The sequence below is a fragment of the Girardinichthys multiradiatus genome, chromosome 7 (genome assembly GCF_021462225.1).
Source record: "Girardinichthys multiradiatus isolate DD_20200921_A chromosome 7, DD_fGirMul_XY1, whole genome shotgun sequence".
Classification (NCBI taxonomy): domain Eukaryota; kingdom Metazoa; phylum Chordata; class Actinopteri; order Cyprinodontiformes; family Goodeidae; genus Girardinichthys; species Girardinichthys multiradiatus.
This window is the reverse complement of record NC_061800.1, coordinates 4,902,718-4,927,692: the sequence shown is the minus strand read 5'-3', so window position 1 is coordinate 4,927,692 and position 24,975 is coordinate 4,902,718. Positions and strand designations below refer to the sequence as shown.

The 24,975-nt window shown below is 40.8% G+C and overlaps 2 protein-coding genes across 6 annotated transcripts in view; both read right to left on the bottom strand.

The window, feature by feature from the left end:
- Positions 1 to 10,607, bottom strand: part of itgb5 (integrin, beta 5) — a 75,119-nt gene extending 64,512 nt beyond the window's left edge. For both annotated transcript variants that reach the window (XM_047370354.1, XM_047370353.1), the window contains exons 1-5: positions 10,064 to 10,607; positions 6,514 to 6,599; positions 3,401 to 3,608; positions 3,077 to 3,326; positions 1,757 to 1,925 (exon numbers count right to left, since the gene is read on the bottom strand). In XM_047370354.1, coding sequence (XP_047226310.1) covers positions 1,757 to 1,925; positions 3,077 to 3,326; positions 3,401 to 3,608; positions 6,514 to 6,599; positions 10,064 to 10,130 — 780 coding nt within the window. In that variant the 5' untranslated portion in view covers positions 10,131 to 10,607. The remainder of the gene's footprint in view (positions 1 to 1,756; positions 1,926 to 3,076; positions 3,327 to 3,400; positions 3,609 to 6,513; positions 6,600 to 10,063) is intronic.
- An 8,932-nt stretch (positions 10,608 to 19,539) lies between these two features.
- Positions 19,540 to 24,975, bottom strand: part of rbm44 (RNA binding motif protein 44) — a 44,277-nt gene continuing 38,841 nt past the window's right edge. For 2 of the 4 annotated variants that reach the window (XM_047369982.1, XM_047369986.1), the window contains 2 exons: positions 20,634 to 20,703; positions 19,540 to 20,045 (listed from right to left, as the gene is read on the bottom strand). In XM_047369982.1, coding sequence (XP_047225938.1) covers positions 20,641 to 20,703 — 63 coding nt within the window. In that variant the 3' untranslated portion in view covers positions 19,540 to 20,045; positions 20,634 to 20,640. The remainder of the gene's footprint in view (positions 20,046 to 20,633; positions 20,704 to 24,975) is intronic. The other 2 variants (XM_047369980.1, XM_047369981.1) reach the window with 1 other exon arrangement.

Sequence of the window (24,975 nt, the reverse complement as noted above, 5' to 3'; positions counted from 1 at the left end):
GCGTTGAAGGAAATCAGCACCGTGAAGCTACCAGTAGGAAGCAGCTGCTCCTCTACTTTTCCCACCTATATAATTATTCCCATTCCTATTCAAAACACAGCAGCTACAATAACTTATGAATCCGAACATCCACAGGGTTTCTCTGCTTTTTTCGATCCTCACATGTTTAAAAGAATCATAGCTTCAACAAAAGACAGGTTACCACTCGATTTTATTACTCTACAAAGTTACAGAAGCAAACAACTTCAAACATGCTGTTTTGGCAAATAAATAAGCAAGCCTGAGGGAAGTCTTAACGGGGAATCAACAAAGCAGGTGAGGAATTAAATGTAGAATGTGTGTTGGTGACCAAAACTGGATGACTTTCCAACGTGACTGGTGACCGGCTAGATGGAAAGTCTGTGATCCCATCTTCATCCAATCAGTGAATACACCACATAAATAAAAACCGATACCAGGTCAGCTGACAATAAAACTCCTGAAAACTCAGGAGTTTCCTGAGTTTTCAGTCAGTTTCCAGACTGAAGACTCAAAGTTAGCTGTTTTAAGTCATCAATTTCAATCAATATCAGATGTAGCGCACAAATGTAAAGAGTTCATTAGAAAGAAACTGTATTTTCAGTAACATGTTAGCGGGTAAGATAGCGAAAACGAGGAAGACAATTTAGATGATAACAGGAAGTATGATGGGCGTACAGCAAAGTTGCTCTGTTTGACCCCATTTCAACCTCTGTCTGTCATGGAACATGGAGGATGTGGAAATGTTGGCAGGTTCTCGGTCCTATAGAACTAGGATAAGAAACTACATTTGTTTTAGGAAAACAAACAGAGACTGCTGTTTTAGTCAGGCTAGTAACACTAACAACACTACTAAAAGATTTTAAATCGTGATGAAATTGTAAACAGCGTGATCTTTTTGACGTCATTTCAAAATACCAGTAGATCCCTGTTTTACAGCAACACCCCATTGACCCCATTTATATTACAATCTTCTAATTGTAATATAGATCATTTATGACCACTTCATGGCAAGAAGGCTAAACATATATTCTGAACACATATCTTCCCATGTTGCTGCTGTTGAATCTGGCACACGGTGTATTTTTTACCATTTCTACCTAAATGTGTAAAAAACAAACAGAATACTGACTTTTATTTCATATAGTTCAGAGTGACTGGTTCTTCTTTTTCTCTCCATTATAACTCATGAATTTTTGCTAAGTTTGTTGATTAACCAAAATATAAAAGCTGGAAAGCAAAACGTCAGCATCTAAATATGCTTAGAACCAATGAACACTTGCTTGTGTGAGCCAACAGTGATTGCATAAGACGTTATGCTGAATTTAGTGGGACTGGTTAATTTACTTTCACATGAAAGAATGCAGCATCTTGGAAGAATTTGGTTGGATTTCTGCAAAATAATCTGCACCTAGAAAAAATGCTGAGACTTGATTGGACCATCAGACTGAGTAGCACCTTCAACCAGCGACTATTTGAAAGACAGCAGCTCAGGTAAATTACAAGGCAAGTTATTATCTTTCTTTAGACACAATTAAAGTGGGGGAGGAAGCAGGATGTGACTGAGCCTGTGAGTGCCTCGTTCTCCTGATCATGCACCTGCACCAAACTCTGCTTCCTGTCTGTCCCCGTGGTGATTTTCATTAACAAGCAGACAGGCGCAGTCCAACCCAACTTTGCAGTGTCACCAACGGCAGGAGCATTTAAAACAGGATTAAAGTAGGAGACACAACATCACCTTGCAGACAGCGGCCTGCAGGATGGCGTCAAACCCGCCCTCCGGAGCGTCTCGGTTCCGAGACACCATCTGTTTCTGCACCTCCTCATTGAAACGGTCCACTTTATCCGTCAGAGAGAGGATGTGGCGAAAACCAAACGTAGGGACACAATTAGGGAAGAGCTTGTATCTGTCAGGGAGACATTGACAAGATTCATGTTATAGTTGGAGTTTTACACTAGAATTAATGAATACAGCCATGCTAAACTGTAAAAAAGATTTATACTCTTTAAATGGTAAAGCTTTTTGTCTCAGAACAAAATAATTAAATACCTGATCTAAACCAGTTATTAAAATAAAAGGTAATATAACATCTGATAAGCAAAAGAACATCCTATTGCAAAGAGTTGAAACAGTGAAATGAATATGCAATATGTCATACATACTATATTAGTTCTATGATAATGCTAGCCCGGAAATAAGTATTAATTTGCTTTCAGTTTTGTTGTTTTCCATTTCATTCCTTTCGCTATGAGAATTAAAAAACATTTATTAGGATCTTTTCATATGAAGAAAAGAGCTTGTTGATTTGTTGATTTAAGTTGCTATATTTGTTGACTACCACAAGGGGGGCTGACACCTCCCCATTACTGGTTGCTAATGATATCAAGGATCCTGTTTCAATTCATGCCCCTTTAATAGAAAAAAAACAATGGTTACATTTAATTAATAACAGAAAAACATCACACAAATCAGTTTCTATGAAGATCTGAATTAACAGGTTAGACCTAAAATAAACGCAGAAACAAGTATCAGCCAATGAAATCCTGATTGGTGCATTTGTAACAGCTTAGCTGGCAGTTGGAATTCCTCCCATTTTCCTGACCGTACATGAACCCAGCAGAGTTACAGAGCATATAAGTGATGTTTTGCATTGATTGAAACGCAGTCACCCCCCTCACTCACACACACACACACACACACACACACAAAACTGAGCTGGGACATAACCTAGATGGCAAGTGATGCGTGATGGTTGTCTCACCTCCAGGGTAAGCGCTGTGTGCTGCACCCCTCCTCCGCTCACTGCCCTCTATCTGTTCTGCTTCCTTTTACTGTTTTGGCATCACCAGCTCTGACCAGAAAGTTCTGTTTTTATTCTTTCACACTGTAGCAGCCGCAGCACATCACGCTACATATGCATCATCTTAAAAAGCCATATGAGGTGTGACTGATCATGTCAGTCTATTGGAAACGTGTCAAAACAAAACCAGAAAACAGAGGTATAGGCCAAAACAAGTAAAGTATTTTATTGTGTTAAATCTGGTTACTGCTTCCTACCCGTTGCAGGGATTCTCCAGGTACTTGGGTGCAGTGTAGGAGAAGGGTGACATGTTTTTATCCACAAAGGACCCAAAGCCCAGACGGAAGTTGCTGGTGAGCTTCCCCATTTCCTCTGCCAGCTTGGTACCAAGGTTAAGCATTGTGTCCAGGTCGTCTTTCATGGAGAGTGAGAGGTCCATCAGGTAGTAGAGATCCACTGGGTAATCTTCCACCTCCCGCACCTGCAGGCTGAACCACGTCTGGTCTCCTGGAGGGGTGGGTTCAGCTGCTTTACCCACAGATGGATGCTACATAGTTTCCTTACGTTCAGGCAGTTCTTACCTGGCCGCAGGCTGAGAGAGATCTTCTGAGGCATAATCTGGACGACGTCGTACTGTGCTGGTCCTGATCCTTTAGTGCTCAGGGGTAAGTTCTTCAAGACGGAGGTCGTGCTTCTCGGGTATTCGATAAAGCGTGGCTCACAGCCCCTCTTTTGCAAGTTTTCCTTGAAATCGCATCGTGATGTCAGAGAACGGTGCTTCCCAAAGTCCTGCAAGATGAGACGCAGCAAAGCTCAAACTAATGGTCACAATAGCTTGATAAAAACATACAACAGCCTAAACAGGACATAAAACTAAAATCATTTTCTCTAAATGAGAAGATGAGAGGTGGAAGCCTTTTTTCTATTTAATGAACCTACACTTCTATCTTTACTTGATATTTAAAAATATCATTGCTGTTTTTTCATTGGGTCATTTTTACTGTAACTTAATAAAAAAACTATTTATTTACCTTATAGAGAGCAAATATGTTAAGTAGAGGGAAATTTCAGCCTTGCCAGCTAGATATGTATCTGATTCAAACATAACTGATTCAAATAGTTGAATCATCTCAGTCATCCCTAAGGATCATGGTGCTAACTTATTAGATGAAATCAGGTACGTAGAAGCAGGCAAAACTCAGTCCTCAGGGACCGGAAATGCTCAATTCAGTGTTAATAATTAGTCTTTAAGTAGTCATAATGGACCAAGACATACAGTCATATTTAATACATAAGATTATTTGTTCCAATGAAGATTGTTCGTCAGATTAAGAGTAATGTTTTGTATATAACAACTGTTAAGCAGGGATAAAACATACCTTTCAAAAAGCCCACATTTCTGCAGAAAAAAGTATTTTTATTGGTCTGATGTAATATTCTAATCTTAAATTTGGTGTTTTTATTAGGCTGTATGCAGAAATCCTCATAATTAACAGAAATAAATGCATCCGTTTGTGTGCAGTTAATCTAAATAATGTGTTTCACTTAATGAGGTAAGTTACTGAAATAAATGAACTTTTCCACAATATTTTAATTTATTGAATGGGTCTGTATATTTTTGAGCTACTACAGTAACATTTACATTGTAAACACAATAATATAGATCATATACATAAAAAAATATAAATATATGTATATACGTAAGATTATGTTTTCTTCTGGCAAGTAATGTCATTGTAATAAATATAATTCATTAAGAGGTGCCTTAACATAACGCTAAAAAAAAAAACCAAAACGTACTGAAAGTATGAAGAGAAGCTATTTCAGATAACCTAGGCTTCAGGCAGCTTCACACCTTCCTACAGCAGCAGAACATCCTCAAGAACATTGTTCTCAGTGGAAGAATTTGGTCAAGGCTGCTGGAGATCTGGTAATATGAAAATACCATGATGTCTCTTGTCAGAGTGAAGTGTCTCTAGTTGCTCATGGCGTCATGTGGAGCCTACATTATGACTACCAGATCTGAAGGTGAGAGTTTGAAAGCGAAATATGCTAACGCTCTTACAAATCACAAGAGTGAGCCACTGTCGTCAAACGATTAATGAAAGTATTATGGCGCGCACTCTTCCCCTCTCTCTCTACCCGTTTCCTGTCTGCCTACCTAAAAAACACTGAAAAAATAAAAGGCCACTAGTGCCGCAAAGAAAATCTATTAAAACAAAATATAAAAATAAAAAATGTACGTATTACACTGTGGACTTTAGTTACTTCAGCAGACATTTCATTCGTTGCAAACTTAAGTTGATTTCACTGTTGTGTGTTAAAACACACAAGAAGCTGCTCCACTGCTGCTGCAGACAGTTAGGGTACCTGAGACACACTTAGGTGCGGCCGTGGAGCGGTAGGCTGACTGTGTTTGACGGAGGGGCCGCAGCTACGTTTTTGAAAGGACCTCAGATTATATCTACTATTATGTATTTTTAGTAAATTAATGTTTAATTTGAAGAGGCCTTTGGACAAACAAGCGATTAGTAATTACAAGTATTTTAAGGACATAAAAGTAGGGGGGCAGCTGGGGAGGCAAGGCTCTATAGCAGAGGGGCAGTTTATCATAACAAAAAGAGTTTTCAATGCATTTTTTGGCATTAAATTAAGACAAGACTAAGAACCAAAATATTAAGACCAGTTAAACCTGGACTGAATTATTCTACACTGATTACAGACTTTAAGATGCAGTTGTGGCTTGTGAAACGTCTGCTCTATTAGTGAAAACTAAAAACAGGTTTTTGTGTTCACGTTCTTAGTTCTTTTTGAACATTTTTGTTAAAATCTTGAATGTACTGGTTTTCCCTTAGTGTGGTTTTCTAAAGATGCCAGCAGAGCTGCTGCGGTGTCGGACAAGACGGTATTTAAATTTGTATAACTCATAATCAGCATGGTTTAGCCGATGTTAAATTAAAAACAGCAACATGTCCCCTCCTGCAGGCAAAAGCAGCAGTGTTATCAATCCATCTTTTCAAACTTGACCGGACCAGGAGTGGTTGTGTGATTTCTATGCTTTCATCTGTTCAGCTGGATCCACTATCAGCACCAAAAAGTCCACCATATCATTGTAGCAAATGTTTGATACACATGATTTTAGCCCCTTTGGACAGCTTTTGATCCTCATCACAATCTTTATGCAACATGTCCAACACAGCACTGAGTAGCTTCCTTTCCTATTTATGGAATGCAGCTATAGCTCAGGAAGCCATTTTAGATTATATTAACATTAAACTGGCTATAAACTTCCAATCTGCTTGATAAAACCTATTACTTAAACAAATTGTGTGCCTCAGGGTTTTGGTTTTAGAGAACCACTATTAGATCTACAATAACTTCATGTTTAACCTTGACTTTGTGTTCACTGTGACCAGAAAAAATGTTTTAACTATTTACAAAATCTTTCGGGATAAACTATAGAAAAGTGTCTAGTGAGAATAAAGTTTCAGACATGTTCAGATTAGTCAGGATCTTTCTCTAAATAAATGCCACTGCATTTTGAACAACAAAGGATGCTTCTTGAACAAGAAAAACTGTATTTCAAATAACAATTTATGATTACTCATTAAACTTCAAAACATTCTGAGTGCTATACATCTATCTCGGTGCAACACGTTGCCTTACAGGAGTCTACATGATAAAAGTAATTCACCTCTTGTGCGCACCAGGCACAGCTGGGGTGTATCAGGAGGCATTCCTCACAGGACGTAGCGCTGCCACTCATGCATATGTTGAGACCTGAATGGAGAAGATCAGCAGTAAGGTTTGTAGGAAGGAGAGAATTCCTACCAGGTAGACACAGAAAATAAATGTTTGGCACTGCTATTGGGTTTTAAACAAGAATGTGGAACTGCCACTCTTATTTTGTAGGCAACCAAACAAAAATCAGTTAGATAACTGTAAAAAAACAAAAAAAGAAGACATTTACAGGGAAAAACTATTTTTTTGAGAAAAAGACATCGTACTCCAAATGACCCAGTGAGTTTTCTTACAATATAAACCAGGAATATCACACTTGGGTACATCTTCAATTGATTATTAACGGGACTCACTGAGAAAAGTCAACTCCCAAAACCAGTTATTTGTGTTGTGTCTGTGATTTTATGTCTGGCACACCCCCAGCAAGATGTCCTGAGGTGTTTTTACAGAGTCAAAAAAAAAAACTGAACCAGGGCCTGCAGCGTTTTATCAGCCATCCCGTTTATACTGTTGATCAAAAAATTTAAGTTTTCCCAAACCAACCCATTCTTCACCCTTTGCATTGTCAATGAAAGAGAGTGGGAGACTGCTGCAGGCTGTGTCATTTGACTTGCTGTGTTTGTACAAAGCAAGTTAAATGACACAACCCAGAAAAATGTCATTGTAGAGGACACCTGAGAAAGTGTGTTTCGTGTACAAATGATTACATTGAAACTGCATTGAAATATGTACCAAGCTAAATTATCAACAAGTCACATGAAAAAGAGAGTGAACTTGCTAATGTTTAGCAACCATTTCACATATCTGCAGGACGGTTACGTGGAGCTGGACACATGTTTATTGCAGACAGTAGCTTTATTTGTAAAGTCAGATATATGCTTAGAAATACTTAATAAAACAGAATGTTTTAACTGACCTGATGTCAGAGAAGTACAGTAGGTACTGCCTAAAGAAACCAGTTGTTTTAATGAAGCTTCTGACTCAGCCTCAGTATTGGCACAAATGCCTATGAGGTAAAAGATCTGAACACTCTTCTGAACTGAATGAGAAGCTATTCACCTGGTCATTTACTGTAGTGGTGATGCTGCCATATAGAAGAGTAACAGCAACTGTGGAAATGTGCTTGGTCTCTACACACAGTCATCTACACTCACCGGCCACTTTATTAGGTACACCTCTCCAACTGCTCGTTAACACAAATTTCTTATCAGCCAATCACATGGCAGCAACTCAATGCATTTAGGCATGTAGACATGGTCAAGATGATCTGCTGCAGTTCAAACCGAGCATCAGAATGGGGAAGAAAGGTGATTTAAGTGACTTTGAACATGGCATGGTTGTTGGTGCCAGACGGGCTGGTCTGAGTATTTCAGAAACTGCTGATCTACTGGGATTTTCACGCACTGCCATCTCTAGGGTTTACAGAGAACGGTCCGAAAAAGAAAAAATACCCAGTGAGTGGCAGTTCTGTGGGCACAAATGCCTTGTTGCTGCCAGAGGTCAGAGGAGAATGGTCAAACTGGTTCGAGCTGATAGAAAGGCAACAGTAACTCAAATTTTATCAACTTGTTACAACCAAGGCATGCAGAAGAGGATCTCTGAACACACAACACGTCAAACCTTGAGGCAGATGGGCTACAGAAGCAGAAGACCACACCGAGTGCCACTCTTGTCAGCTAAGAACAGGAAACTGAGGCTACAATTCAGACAGGCTCACCAAAATTAGACAATAGAAGATTGGAAAAATGTTGCCTGGTCTGATGAGTCTCCATTTCTGCTGTGACATTCAGATGGTAGGGTCAGAATTTGGCGTCAACAACATGACAGCATGGATCCATCCTGCCTTGTATCAACAGTTCAGGCTGGTGGTGGTGGTGTAATGGTGTGGGGGATATTTTCTTGGGACACTTTGGGCCCCTTAGTACCAATTGAGCATCGTGTCAACGCCACAGCCTACCTGAGTATTGTTGCTGACCATGTCCATCCCTTTATGACCACAGTGTACCCATCTTCTGATGGTTACTTCCAGCAGGATAACGCACCATGTCATAAAGCACAAATCATCTCAGACTGGTTTCTTGAACATGACAATGAGTTCACTGGACTCAAATGGCCTCCACAGTCACCAGATCGCGAGATGGGAGATTCGCATCATGGATGTGCAGCCAACAAATCTGCAGCATATGTGTGATGCTATCTTGTCAACATGGTCCAAACTCTCTAAGGAATGTTTCCAGTACCTTGTTTAATCTATGCCACGAAGGATTAATGCAGTTCTGAAGATAAAAGGGGGTCGAACCCGGTACTATCAAGGTGTACCTAATAAAGTGGCCGGTAAGTGTATGTTTCAGTGGATCTGCACAAACTCTAGCAACATCTCTTTGACTGGTCCAGAATAGTGATCAGTCATGTTCATTTGTCCTTCCATAGTCTAGGACAGCTTCCCTTTCTGCATTTAAGCTGGCTTTAATTTGTTGGGCTCGTTCTGGTGGTTTTGTTTGCTTTCTCTGTATACAAATTCCACAACATCAGCTGAGTTACTCACAAAAACAGACTCCTGTCTATGGATGTTTTATTTTTAGATATTTAAGAGTTTTGTTTCTACCCCATCTTTTGTAACCAACTGAGGGACAATAACATGCTTCTACAAAACTTTTTTTAATTTTACAACTTCATGTATCTCATGTCTCAGTCTCTGCTTGCCAATCGGCCAGCTAATTAATTAATGCAAGCACTACCTGTTTGAGATTTGAAAATGACTCACCACTCCTCGGTGGTTCTAAAAACATGTCCTAAGATAATAAAACAGGTTCATCGGTACAAAAACGAAAACAGAGGAATCCTTCTCCATTTATTCTGTAACTGATCTGAAAAGTATGATAATAATTAGAACAACTATTGAGGTAATTATGACAGCTGCTAAAACATCATTCAACAGCCCAGTAGGGATTCCAGATTTGTTTCATCTGAGGTTGTAAGGTGCATTTCCAGCACAATAGGTGTCAAAAACCCGTGCATGTGCTCCAAAATGATTCAAGCTACTGGCAGGTCTAGGTTTAAAGTAATTTTTGACCGTTATGGACATGTTTCTTCTGATTAAAGTAATATTAGGGTTTTGGAGTGGTTCAACCAGAACTCAGACTTTAATCTTATAGAGAATCTTTGGAGAGAACTAGAGATTAGGGTGATAGCAAGGTGGCCTTCAAAACCAGGAAGGTTTCGAACTCATCAAAATTATGCAATAAGCTGGTCAGCCATTATAAAAAGGGTTTCACTGCTGGAATGTCAATAAAGAATTTCCCATTGATGAATCAGAAGAATAGACCTAATTGACATTTTAGAAGACTGCAAATAAAAAGATTAGTTGATCATCATTTTACGATCTTTTAAGATGCGACTTTCATATCATATCAGAAACAAACTTCTTGCTTGAATAAACTGTACACTCGGCCCGGCTGTGACGACTTTACAGAGCAGAAGGATCGCTTACTGCTCGCCCCTACCTCCAGCAGAGCGCAGAAACGTCTCCAGCAGCATCCAGCACAGAGCTGCTCTCCCCGGGCTCCACATGGTGTCACGGTTCCTTCAGTCAGCTTCCAGGTTTGTAGCTCTGTTCTCAGTGCGCGCACACTAAACACACGTCGACGTGTCTAGTTTTCCATCAGACCTCCCAGTTGATTCCGCTCCGCTTGTCTGTGCAAACCAAAACCGAGCTCGACAGCCTCACCGGTGACTCCTCGGATCATCCTACCGGCAGCCAGCGCTCAGCGCCGACCCATACCGATGATTCGCTCTCACAGCTCGGCTTTCTGTTCGGAAGCCTCTGCAGACTCGCGACCTGACCTTTCCACACAAAACACACAGGTGACAGCAGCTCCCAAACGTTCCTTACTTTTTCAAGGCACGGCTGGGCGTGCTAAAACACGGAGGTGATGACGTCAAAGCAGATCCAAACCGAGCATATGCAGAACAATAAACAACCGTGGTGTTCCTCTGGACTTTTAATGATCCACTCTTCCTTCCAGTTTACATCCCTGCTGGAATCCCGCCCCCTGGACCATAAGGGTTGTGCTTCTTCTTCTTGTTTGGTGTTTTACGGAGGATTGCATCCACTCTGTTGCATTACCGCCTCCTTAAGATCGAACCTTGTGCTTACATCTCAAATTCTATCAAATAATCCAGTCACCATCCTTAACTCTGCAGTCACTCTCTTCTCCACATTCCAGGATCTCTGTTGCTGATGGACTTCCCTGCTTGTTTAGCCCCCTGAGTAAAATGATCTTTTCCATATCATACTTTTCATATCTAATCTACAGGTCCTTCTCAAAATATTAGCATATTGTGATAAAGTTCATTATTTTCCATAATGTCATGATGAAAATTTAACATTCATATATTTTAGATTCATTGCACACTAACTGAAATATTTCAGGTCTTTTATTGTCTTAATACGGATGATTTTGGCATACAGCTCATGAAAACCCAAAATTCCTATCTCACAAAATTAGCATATCATTAAAAGGGTCTCTAAACGAGCTATGAACCTAATCATCTGAATCAACGAGTTAACTCTAAACACCTGCAAAAGATTCCTGAGGCCTTTAAAACTCCCAGCCTGGTTCATCACTCAAAACCCCAATCATGGGTAAGACTGCCAACCTGACTGCTGTCCAGAAGGCCACTATTGACACCCTCAAGCAAGAGGGTAAGACACAGAAAGACATTTCTGAACGAATAGGCTGTTCCCAGAGTGCTGTATCAAGGCACCTCAGTGGGAAGTCTGTGGGAAGGAAAAAGTGTGGCAGAAAACGCTGCACAACGAGAAGAGGTGACCGGACCCTGAGGAAGATTGTGGAGAAGGGCCGATTCTAGACCTTGGGGGACCTGCGGAAGCAGTGGACTGAGTCTGGAGTAGAAACATCCAGAGCCACCGTGCACAGGCGTGTGCAGGAAATGGGCTACAGGTGCCGCATTCCCCAGGTCAAGTCACTTTTGAACCAGAAACAGCGGCAGAAGCGCCTGACCTGGGCTACAGAGAAGCAGCACTGGACTGTTGCTCAGTGGTCCAAAGTACTTTTTTCAGATGAAAGCAAATTCTGCATGTCATTCGGAAATCAAGGTGCCAGAGTCAAGAGGAAGACTGGGGAGAAGGAAATGCCAAAATGCCAGAAGTCCAGTGTCAAGTACCCACAGTCAGTGATGGTCTGGGGTGCCGTGTCAGCTGCTGGTGTTGGTCCACTGTGTTTTATCAAGGGCAGGGTCAATGCAGCTAGCTATCAGGAGATTTTGGAGCACTTCATGCTTCCATCTGCTGAAAAGCTTTATGGAGATGAAGATTTCATTTTTCAGCACGACCTGGCACCTGCTCACAGTGCCAAAACCACTGGTAAATGGTTTACTGACCATGGTATCACTGTGCTCAATTGGCCTGCCAACTCTCCTGACCTGAACCTCATAGAGAATCTGTGGGATATTGTGAAGAGAACGTTGAGAGACTCAAGACCCAACACTCTGGATGAGCTAAAGGCCGCTATCGAAGCATCCTGGGCCTCCATAAGACCTCAGCAGTGCCACAGGCTGATTGCCTCCATGCCACGCCGCATTGAAGCAGTCATTTCTGCAAAAGGATTCCCGACCAAGTATCGAGTGCATAACTGTACATGATTATTTGAAGGTTGACGTTTTTTGTATTAAAAACGCTTTTCTTTTATTGGTCGGATGAAATATGCTAATTTTGTGAGATAGGAATTTTGGGTTTTCATGAGCTGTATGCCAAAATCATCCGTATTAAGACAATAAAAGACCTGAAATATTTCAGTTAGTGTGCAATGAATCTAAAATATATGAATGTTAAATTTTCATCATGACATTATGGAAAATAATTAACTTTATCACAATATGCTAATATTTTGAGAAGGACCTGTATATGTGCTCCACAGTTTCATCCTAGTGACTAAACTGGAACCAGTCTGTTGCTTCCCAAATAAATGCAGAGATTTATTCAGCTGTGTGCCTTGTTCTTAACCTGCTAGAAACCACCTGTTCTCTCCTACCCACACCATCCTTCTGTACCCTTCCTATCTGCTCTTTCATACCCCACTATACATATGGGAACAGGTACCCATGTAAACACAACTGTCTTTCCCATGCCCACCTCCCTAGAGTTAATCTGTTAGATTTAAGGATTATGCGGAAATAAAATCTAATCTGTATAAGTGCTATGTCAAAAACTAAAACTGATGTCAAACCTGAACTGGATTATTCTACAATGAAGAGATTCTTTACATTTCCAGGCAGGACCAGTTGCACCTGGGTGAATAACCCCTCCCTTCTATTCATTTTTCAGTTCACACTTTTAGATAGGAGTACTGAAATATCCCAATATAAAGTGCAAATTGAACAAATTTAAAAGAAGGAACATCTGTCCTACTGAACATTTAATTCTTCAGACAGGTATCATTTATTGTAACAATGTTTATGTATGTTATTTTACAAGAAAAATGCAGCAAATATTTTCTGCTAAAATGACAATATGAAAAAACGAGGTCCCTGTTACTGTTTTTAATGCTTTTACATTTTCAGATAAACTTGCTTCCACATACAGGTAGGTTAGAAACACAACACCAGAGCATACTATGTTCAATGGATGTACATTTATTGAGAAAAAACATCCAAACATAAGAACCAAACATCTATGAATCAATTTTAACTGCTGAAGACACTGTAAATCCCAAAAGAAATAAAGAAGTAGTGGGTTTATTATCAGCTGGACAGACAGCACATTCAAGATAAACTTGAAGCACAATAATCTTAAGGCTGAAGTATAATTACTAACATTAAAAATAGTATTGAGACATTTTATTTAAGGATGTCTACTCTGGATGACACCCTAGTTTGTTCTGCCTACAGTTACTCTTACCATGTGGGCAGTAACACTTGAAGCACTGGTTCTCCACCTAAACTATATTAGCTTTACAGATGCACTAAGTAGTTTTCTGAATCAATACTGGTTTCCAATTTTCTTTTGAAGTCTGAAACTGCTGATTCCCTGATTTGAACTTTTTTCACCAGGGACACACAGGAGAGAAAATGTACTACAGATTCCTTTAAAGAGGTACACGCTTAGTATACATCAGAAAAAGAAGGAGTTACAAGATTCCCACCAAGGCATCAACACAGTTGTACTTTAATACACTCAAAACAGTGTGTTAATGTACATGCTGCTGTTTGATGCTTTCATTGACCCAAAATGTGAGAGTTTCTGTGTTAATGCAGCTCTCTGCCGCATCTTTATCAAATGGCCAAATAAAAACAATGAAAGGTGTTCGACTCATCAGAAGGAAATGCATAGAACCTGTAGCTTTCTGATAGGTTTTATACTTTAGATATAAAAACATAGCTTCCATCATGTGAGAACAATTTTTTAATACAATTTTAAACTGGTTGCCATAACAAGATACAGATGGGGTGAGAAAGGCCTGCCCCCTCGGTTTTATGAATAGACCTTTCAGTCCAGCTAGGATCCTTGTCGGTTTACAATTTAAACAACAGGAGAACAACCTGTTCTCCTACTGGGGCAACGAGGTGGAACAATGTGTCAATCAACACTTATCAGTCAAAATCTTCATGAAAATAATTCAATGGAATTATTTACAATGAATATGTTAGAATTTCTTGTTAAGGTCTTTTTACCTTTGTTCGTGTGCATGTAGTACTAGAGTTAGGGTAATTACACAGTTTGAACAAAGTCTTTATTTTAAAAGGAAATGTTTGACATAGTCCTGAAGAGATGTTTAGGGATAAAGGTCTACAGTGTGAAGATATAAAAACATTGATGATGGTGAGGGGAGGCAGTGTGGGGGGTGTTTTCTGGATGTCCACAGTCATCTTTACAGTCTTGAGCAGGTTAAGCTCCAGACGGGTCGGCTGAGGTGCAGAGAGAAGAACAGAAAAATAACAGAGTGGGAAGCCTGCGTTCATGGTTCTTGTGCGAAAGAAGATACTCCCCAGCCTCACCTGCTGCCGGTCAGTCAACAAGCTGATGATCCATTGACCAGTAAAGGTCACTGTGACAGAAACGTTCAGATTTTTCAACTCCAGTGAAATTCGCTTCGTGTCCATCACGGGTTTCGTTCGCTCTACTCGCCCTAATGGTTCCGTTCGCATTGGTCCTTCAATCTTAGTGAGGAGGTGTGGTTGACCCCATTGCTAGGTGTGACACTGTCTTCTAAGAACTGTGATTTTTTTGTAAAAAAAACCAAATGCATTCCTAGTGATAAATAGAAATTAACCAATGATAGAATTTAGACTGGATTCAGAAATGTGTAAATCATGATGATAAAACTTAGCAAGATTAACTTAATTGTCACACAGGATCAATATGTTTAAATGTAGATTATTAACATGCTCGTCATTATTTTGATTTGATTATTTTGATTTATAGTTTATATTTATGTATATTTTTTTCCAGTTTTTCCAAATTAATTTTTTTAAAGCATTTTACAGACTGTAAATATTTAAATCATTCTGTGCTATATTGTTTGTAATTTTGTTCACTTTTTCCATGGGTGTTTATCAATGTTTTTATTATTTATTTATCCTTCCTGATATCTTACTAGAGGGTGCATTTTAACCTGTCCTGCTGCTTAAACTATTTAATTTCCCCCTAGGCAGATGATAAAGGTTATCTTATCTCTATATTAATAATTGTATGATTGTTATAGAAGTTTATGGTCTTATTTATTCGACTACTAAGGGGGTGAATCCCTGCGCGATTGAGCTCGTAACATTTTATTAATTAAGTGTTATTCATGGTTTTCTCTGTGTTGCTGCCGTCTAGCCTGCTGCTCTTAGGCTCACAAAAACTCATCTTCACTACTCTTAACATCTCCTCACTTTAAGAGGCCTAAGATGCTTCTGGAATAACTTTTATCTTACCAAGGGAAAATCTTAGAATTGAGAAATTCAAAGATTTTTCTTGGAATGACGTCACTAGGAGCTACTTTAGTCATAAGGTGCATTCAGACCGAATGCAAATGGCATGACAGGAGCGACCAATTTACATGTTAACCCTATGTAAAGATGCATTTTGGAGAGAACAGGGCGAGGGAGGCAAAGGACGCGATGCGAACGGTGCGATTAGGGCGAAGCGAAACCTGAGATGGATGCGAAGCACGCGATCCGAGCGGCACAATTATGGTGCATTCAGACCGACCGCGATTTCAGCGAATTTTTCGCCTCATTCGTGTGCTGTTGTTCGCCTGACATTGTGCCAGCAATTCAAGTGGCCAACAGCCGACAACACTCCACTCTCTTCCCCACGTCATCAAATAGGAGGACCTTCTATCTGCTGCCTACCAGTTACAACTCAACATGGCGGATCTGGATTTTACGGAGTGAGTCACGGTGGCTTATTTATGAACAATGCCGCAGTTGTCGACGTCTCTGGGTTCACCAGATTCTCCAGAGATGGAACCAGTTTGGAGAGTACCATCACCTACTCCAAGAGCAGCGTCTGGATGACTGTCGTCCAGGACCCTGTTTGAGGACCTGCTCCCCCACGTTGGGGGACGAATCAGCCTCCGGGAAACCAACTACAAGCGCTGTATTCGCGCTGGAGAATGCCTGCCGATCTGTCTTCGGTGAGTAAATAAATGTCAGCTCAATAGAAAGCTGTGTGTGAAGGCCAAATGTGTGCTTCACATTTTCATGCGTGCCTTTTCAGGACTAAATTTTGATGGCTTTTTTCAAAGCCACCCACAAACCTCTCAGAGCAAACCTTACTTCATCCTATGTGTACATGAATGTTTCTGTCTTTTTTATATGTGATGTTTGCGGATTATAGGTATTGTTTTCCCTTCTTTGCCAGAACTGCACTGACTGACTCGCGACACAAATTGACAGAAAAGTTCAGATTTTTCAACTCCAGCCAAATTCGCTTCGTGTCCATTGCGGGTTTTGCTTTGGTTTATTTGCCATAATCGTTCCGTTTGCATTGCGTCCTTCGCATTTATTTGATCCTGAACATGCTCTACATAGGGTTAACATATAAATCACTCGCTCCTATCGCATCATTCGTGGTCAGTCTGAATGCACCATTAGAGCGAATAGAGCAAAACGAAACCTGCGATGGACGCGCAGTAAATTCCACTGGAGTTGAAAAATCTGAACTTTTCTGTTAATTCGCATCACGTCTATAGCCCTATTTTCAGCACAACAGTTGTCATACAAGTTTGAAACTCACAGCAGTTGCTCAGGGTATATCTGTGTTCATGCAGGAAATTATATTCATAAGTATTTAATTTTCAAATGCATGTCAGCATGCCTGATTTCTAGGTTGTCGATAGGCCGTTATTACATAATTATTCAATATTTATGGCTACCGTTGGGACCCCAGCCATGGGTTACAACATTAAAGGCCAGTAATAACTTTTCTGGAATTTTCAAAATAAATCACAGTAGCCTACTTCCAGCTCAGCCAGGAGGTGATCTCATCTGTTTGTCTCCAGATGAGTGGAGAGATTTAAATTATTTTAATCATGCAGCATGTGATAAAAAGATTCAAGAATTACTTGACCTAATTAAAAAAATCCAAGTAGAGAGATTCAGATTTCAGATGTTGTTGGTAGGCTTACCTTGTAACAGCAGAAATCACAACTGGAAGCTAAAAGATATTTTCAGTTACAGACTGCCCATCAGATGGCTCTTCAAAGAGAGAATGCTGTGAAGCTTGAGCTCTCAAGGGCTCAGCAGAGGACAGAGAAAGCTGAAGCAGAGTATTAGGACCTCAAGGCTCATGCTGTCATGAAACCTGCATCCCAAAAGGGGGAATAGACCCCCACCTCTCAGGTACCTGATTTGCATTTTCACCAACGTCAGGAGGCAGACTCAGACACTAGGCATCTAGCGCCTACAGAGTCTCCCCTTCCTAAACTTAGTCCAAGTGTTCAGCTTACTTCCACAGACCCTAACAGAGGTGTTGGAAGTCAGATGGTCTTCAGTGGTGTCCTGCAAAATCCCATTGCAGTGGACAACCGCCAAGATGACGGAGCACCAGACTCAACATGTGCAAGTGGTCCAATTGGGTGGAAGGAGCAGCCTTCCAAACTGATCTGCACCCTTCTCCGTCCTGACTATGTGTTGACCCCTAGGGGCCAGAAGACAAACATGGTTCTCAGGTGACTCAATCCAACCTCACCTACCGACACCACATGCATGAGTTCATTCATTAGAAAGCTCCCCTTTAATTAATGAAAACCTGGTTTTCTTCCCCAGAGGTTAGACCATGATCTTCCACCATTTCATGAACCTAACCAGCTTGACTTCTCAGATGGCCATAGTCCTCCTTGGGAGCATGGTGTCCTTTTTAAACTGCTTGAGTCCCTTGCTAAGGACATAAAGGTTTTTGAAGGTAGTCAGAATCAAATATTGATATTTATCTGCTTGAGGGTGAACATCGTCTTCTTGTCTTGTGTTTTCGTTCTTCTCGGGAGAAGCTGAGGCTTATTTGGAAAACAACAGCTAAGAGTGTTCATAAAAACTCTTCCTCCAGAAATTGATGACAGTTATCCAGCTCTCTGCCAGGCTCTAAGAGAAGAGTACTATGTTTACAGAGATGAAGCCGCTGCCACTATTAATGCTTTGACAGTTCTGCACAAAGAGGATGAACCTCCCAGAGAATATTTCCACCGTTTAAAGACTGCTTACTTTCAGGGATGTTATGCTCCAGGTCTTGAAGAAGACCACACTAAGTCTTTGTTTCTTCACAACCTCCATGTGTATGAAGTGACCTTGTATTGCTTAACAGAGAATCTCTCCATGCCGGAGACTCGTAGATATGCTCAGCTTGTGTGAGAAACACGTGTCCATTCAGACAGAGCAGGGAAAGGTAAAGTTAAGTGTTAAACATTCCAACTGAGAACAGGACTAAGAAAAGCGCAAAATCAGTTCCCAAGTGATGCAACAGAACCAGTGGGGTGGTTGCTGGCGTCAGCCAACACACAAGCCACCACTTAGCAGACAAACACCTTTTCAAACACCGTTGAGAAATGGTCACCCAGAAGGTTGGTTTTATTCAGCAAATCATTCTTTCAAATATTATTTTACCAAAATAATGTTTTATCTGATTTTGCATTGTGAATGGTTGTTTGAAAGTATACCAATTATTGCCTAAATTAGTTCCAAGACTAACTTAACTTCACTTCCAGATTATTCTAGATAATCCTTGGTTCTCAAACATAAATAACATTTCATGGTAATGTTGCATCACTCTTTCGGTCATGGTTTTCAACCATCTTTGATCAACTTGTTTATATTGTTCATAGCCCATTAGTCTTCTTTATTCTTTAATTCTGTTTGGTAGTTTAGTTGGATTGTTTTAGCAAAGTAAAGAGTTCGTTGATTGAAATATGTTTGACTTTGATTTCACTTATTTTTGTTAATAAATTTTTGTATTTTCAGAAATTGTGTGAATTGATTCCATGTGAGTGCAGAGTTTTGCTGTTCAATAATGTCAGAGCTCGTCTCACACCTTTCTATTTTGTCCTAATACCATAGCCTTATTATCCAACATATTCTGAGCTCTGACTTATTTCTCCAACTTGAGTTACCTAAGGCAGTGTAGCAAATACCTTGAAAAATCACTATTACAATTTGACCTGGTCTATATTGACATTGTTGTCCATGTATTGTCATTTAATATATAAATATTCCTCATTGAAATGTCCAGTTAAAAGAAAAGTAATGTTATTAAGAGCTATTCAAAAATGTTATGTACCTCAACAGGTATGTTGGAAAAACTCCAAGAGCATAAAAAGCTGTATAGCATTTAAACCCATAATCTGTGTCATCCACTGGCTGCATTCAGAAAGGCAAATCATCTGGTAGCCTCACTTGGTGTAATGGCATTAAACACATGAAGACTAAAAACAAGCTAGTAGTCGGGTTTTGGTTTTGTTGGGGACAAACAAGGACAGGAGCATAGAGAAGAAAAACGCTTTAATGAACAGAATGGACCAGCCTAAAAAGGATGAGAACATCTGACAATAACTGACCCAAGATGAAAATATACTGGGGACTGGGATTACTGGATTCCATACAGATGAGTCAATGAGCAGATGGAAAACAACTGTGGAACACCTAAACAGAGCAACAATGAAATACAAGATGCCACAAAGAAACCGAAACAACCAAACTGCACACAAAGTTCAACAGATCATGACATTACACCCCAACCCCTTAAAGGTGTGTCTCCAGACGTACCAAAAGGTCCATAAACAAAAAACAACCCCAGATCGGGTGGGAGAAACAGGCTAGGAAGAAGTCCAAGAAACAAAAACCAGAGTTCAGGGGGCGACCCGAAGGTCGTCCTAGGATAGTCCTTCAGGCCAGCGGCAGCACAGGTCAGGAGGCCGACCAGTAGGAATGCAGAACCCACGCAGGAGCCCTGGAGAGAGGTTCTGGGGCCGCTGGAACCCTCAGAGGGACCTTGGAAGATGGCAGTGTATAATTGAGTTCAGTCAATGAACCAGCACTCAACAACAATCATTGGTTCCTCAGGTGACCCCTTTGGGGAAATAACTGCCCAACCCTGCAATAACATCGTGGACAGCAGAACCATTTTCCAAACTGAACCGTGCAACATGAATGTTCCCAAACACAGCAAGTACGCTTATAATGCTGTGAAAAAAATCAAATCAAGACTGACCTTAAGATAACTGTGCATAAAGAAATGTCACCAAACCACAATGCTGTGAAGATTTCATAAATAGCCTTCAAAGAGATCATTCTTCTAAACCAAAGGTCATGTATTAGTTGCTTTGCATGTGAATTAGTGAATAAAAAAAACATGTGGCAAATTGTAGAACCTAGATAATGTAAAAAAGGTGCTATGACACTGTAAACAGGTGTACAGTATAAAAAGACTCCGAACCTTATTTTCTGAAAAATCAGATGAAACCGTTCGTTTTAGGTCAGTTAGGATTACATAAATTACTTCTATTTGCCCAATGCAGAATAATGATTTTTGTTACTTTTCTAAAAGTCAGAATTTTATATACGCTAAGATTACTGTACCTTTAAACTATCTGGCATACCCAGATGATGTCATGGCTTCGCAAGCTTCTGATGTAGACGGGAAGCACACCTATGAATGGTTTTTAAAAAAAGGGACAAAAAGAAATCAGCGAAGGTGTCAAAGGAGATTACTTGACTTTCACAAGACTGGTTCATCCTTTGAATTTCCAGCTGCCTGAAGGTGCCATGTTCACCTGTTCAACAATTATACACAAGTATAAACACCATGATAATATCCAGCCATGATGCCATTCACAATGAGAAGGATTCAAAGAAAAGCTAAAGACCTTCAGAAGATGATGGCTGAAGCCGGTAAGAAAGTGTCATTATCCACAGGAAAAACAAGTCTGCCACCAACATTAGCTCAAAGGTCACTTTATGAGGCAGCAGCATTACACCAAAAGCAAGGTTGGATTTTCCAGATGCACTCAGGCCAAGGATCTTAATTTAGAAAACATGTCCTGTGGTCTGATGAAACAAAAAGTCTTTCGCCATAATTGCCATTGTAGCATTTGGAGGAAAAAAACTGAGAAGCTCACAAGACTGAAAACACCATCCCAAATGTGATGTTCTGGAGTAGTAGCATCATGCTGTAGGAGGGAGGGATCCAGGAGGCAATGTTCTTAAAGACGATGGCATCCTGAGCATCTGCCAACTGTACAATGACCCATAACCACAAAATGAAAAGACGAAGTGGCATTAAGGACAACAAAGTCAATGTTTTGGAACAGGCATCGCAAAGCTATGAATATTAACATACAAAGAACATTTGTGGGCAAAGATTCAATTCAAATCCAATTCAAAAATACTTTATTAATCCCAAAGGGAAATTAAATGTTGTAGCTCATATTATGTAGGTTTCTTCAAAGAGCCGTTGTAGATGCTGATGGCTGTGGGCAGGAAGGATCTCCTGTAGGTCCGTCTTACAGCAGATCTGAAGAAGCCTCTGACTGAAGACACTCTGTTGTTGTAGGACAGTCTCATGAAGAGGATGCTCAGGGTTCTCCATAATGTTCTTCATTTTATGAAGAATCCGTCTTTCCACAATGATCTCCAGAGGTTCCAGAGGAGTCCCGAGAACAGAACCAGCCTTTTTTATCTGCTTGTTGAGCTTTTTTAAGTCCCTGGCTCTGATGCTGTTTCCCCAGCAGATGATGGCAGAAGAGATCACACTTTCCACAACAGACTTATAGAAGATATGCAGCATCTTGCTGCAAACTCCAAAGGACCTAAGCTTCCTCAAGAAGTACAGTCTGCTCTGTCCCTTCTTGTATATGGCTTCACAGTTGCATCTCCACTCTAGTCTGTTGTCCAGGTGAACACCGAGGTATTTATACTCCTCCACCACCTCCACTTCTTCTCCCATGATAGAAATAGACTTATTCCTGTTTCTCTTAAAATCTACAATCATCTCCTGTTTCAGTCACGTTCAAAATGAGATGATTGTTTCCACACCATGCCACAAGAGGTCCACCACCTTCCTGTACTCAGCTTCTTGTCCATCTCTGATCCACCCCACGACTGCAGAATCATCCGAGTATTTCTGCAGATGACAAGAGTCTGTCTTGTACTGGAAGTCTGAGGTTTACAGAGTGAAAAGGAATGGTGAGAGTACAGTGCCCTGTGGTGCTCCTGTGCTACTGACTACCTGGTTAGACACCCAAACCTTCAGTCTCACAAACTGTGGTCTGTTTGTCAGGTAGTCTTTGATCCAGGAGATTGTTGAGGCCTCCACCTGAGTCTTCTGGAGTTTCTGACAAAGCAAATCAGGTTGGATTGTATTAAATGCACTGGAAAAATCAAAGAACATGATCCTCACAGTGCTGCTGGCTTTGTCCAGATGACAGTGGGTTTGTTGAAGCAGGTGTATGATGGCATCTTCAACTCCAACTCCACAGCGATAAGCAAACTGAAGGGGGTCCTGATGGTTTATTGTTTGCTTACTCAGGTGGGCCAACAGGAGTCTCTCTAGGACCTTCATGATGTGAGATGTCAGGGCAACAGGTCTATAGTCATTGAAGACTGATGGGTGAGTTTTCTTTGGTACCGGAACAAGACAGGAGGTCTTCCACAACACCGGAACCTTCTTCTGGGTCAGGCTAAGGTTGAAGAGGTGCTGCAGAATCCCACAGAGCTGCTCTGCACAGGCCTTCAGGACTCTAGGGCTGACATGATCTGGACCTGCAGCCTTATTCAGTCTCTCCAGTTGCATCTTCCCTTGACTTCTTGAGACACACAGGTGGAAGGTGGAGGCAAATGGAGCATCAGCATCTTCTGATATGGTTGATGGCAAACATGTAGAAGGGTCTAGGGCTGAGGTGGAAGATACAAAATGTGAGGTGTTACTGGACAGCTGTGGGTCCTGTGGGTCAAAGGAGGGTGGGATGTCTGTTTGGCTGTGAGCAGGAGAGGAGGATGCGAAGCTGGTTTCTGAACTGAACCTATTGAAGAATGTGTTCAGTTCATTGGCTCTGTCCAAACCTCCATCGGTCTGATCTTCTTTCTGCTTGAAACCTGTGATCTTCTTCATCCCTGTCCACACATCTCTGATATTGTTTTGCTGGAGCTTGCTCTCCAGCTTCTTCTTGTACACCTCCTTGCTGTCTCTTATCTTGACTTTAAGTTGCTTCTCTATACTCCTCAATAATTCTCTGTCTCCCTCTCTGAAGGCTCTTTTTTTCTTGTTAAACAGGTCCTTCAGGTCACTGGTGATCCAAGGTTTGTTATTGGGGAAGCATCTCACGGTTCTGGTGGGGATGATGTTATCCACGCAGAAGTTTATATAGTCGGTTACACACTCAGTCATGGCATTGATGTCCTCTCCATGTGGGTGGCACAGTGTGTCCCGGTCTGTAGCCTCAAAGCAACCTTGCAGAGCTTCTTCAGCTTCCTGTGACCATTTTCTCACAGTCCTCTTTATTACGGGTTGCCTCTGAACAAGGGGCTTATAGTTCGAGCAGAGAAAAACAAGATTGTGATCTGATTTGCCTAGAGGAGGTCTTGCTGTTGTATGAGTCCTCGACATTTGCATAAAACAAATCTAATGTTTTGTTTTCTCTGGTAGAGCAGCTGACAAATTGTTGAAACGTTGGAAGTGTAGCAGAGAGTGAAGCATGGTTAAAATCACCAGAAATTGCCACAAAAGCATTGGGGTTTTGTGTCTGTAGCTTAGCAACAACAGAGCTGATGGCATCACATGCAGTGTCAGCAACAGCGGAAGGTGGAACGTAAACTGTTACCAAAATAACACTGGTGAACTCTCTGGGTAAATAATATGGACGAAAACTTACTGCCAACAGTTAAATATCTGGACTGCAGAGATGACACTTCACAGTAACATGTCCTGGATTACACCATCTGTTGTTCACAAGTACTGCCAGTCCACCTCCTTTACATTTGCCGCTCCTCTTTAAATCTCTGTCTGCTCATATGGTTAAAAAGCCCGGCAGAGAGACGCTGGAGTCGGGGATATGATCCTGCAGCCATGTCTCAGTAAAACACATGATACTGCATGCCCGGTACTCTGGCTGGGTCCTTTGTAGGGCTTGGAGTTCATCCAACTTGTTTCCCAACAATCTCACATTGCCCATCATAATCGACGGAAGAGATGGTTTGAACTTCCTCCTTCTCTCTCTTCTCTTAGCTCCTGCTCAGCATCCACGGCGTCTCCTTTTCAACTCATCAGGGATTTGGGGTTGTAGTTGAAGTATTATTTGAGCTTTTGAGATATTAATCAGCTGCTCCCGGTTGTAAGAAACAACCCCGTTGCCATGGCAATGCATCATAACAAATGTCCAATGAAGATGAAGGGCTAAGGAAGAATCGACCAAAATGTCTACATTTATAAAGTTTTAATACCATTCAATGCAAAGAGATTTTCTATTCTAGAAGACATTTTATTGTTAGTACACTGCCTGGCCCAAAAAAAAAAAAAAAGTCACCAGCTGGATTTAAGGAAGCTAATAGTTACAAGCCTCCCATTGGATAATTACTGCATGGGCGATTATCTTTCAGCTGGCAACAAGTTATTTAACCCCAGCTGATGCAATGAATGGCTTCTCATTTCTTAAACAACCATGTTGAAAGACACATCCTGTGGTCATGGAAAATATTTCAGTCTGTTTAAGAAAGGTCAAATCATTGGCATGCATCAAGCAGAGAGAACATCTTGCAGAAACTACTACAATTGGGTTGAGAACTGTCCAACGTAGTATTAAAAACTGAAAGGATAGGGCCAACGATCATCTTCGAGGAAGAAATGTGAACGTTTGGTGAAATCAAATCAAAGAGAAGCAACAATAGAACTCTGGGCTATGTTTAATAGTGAAAGTAACTATTTTCA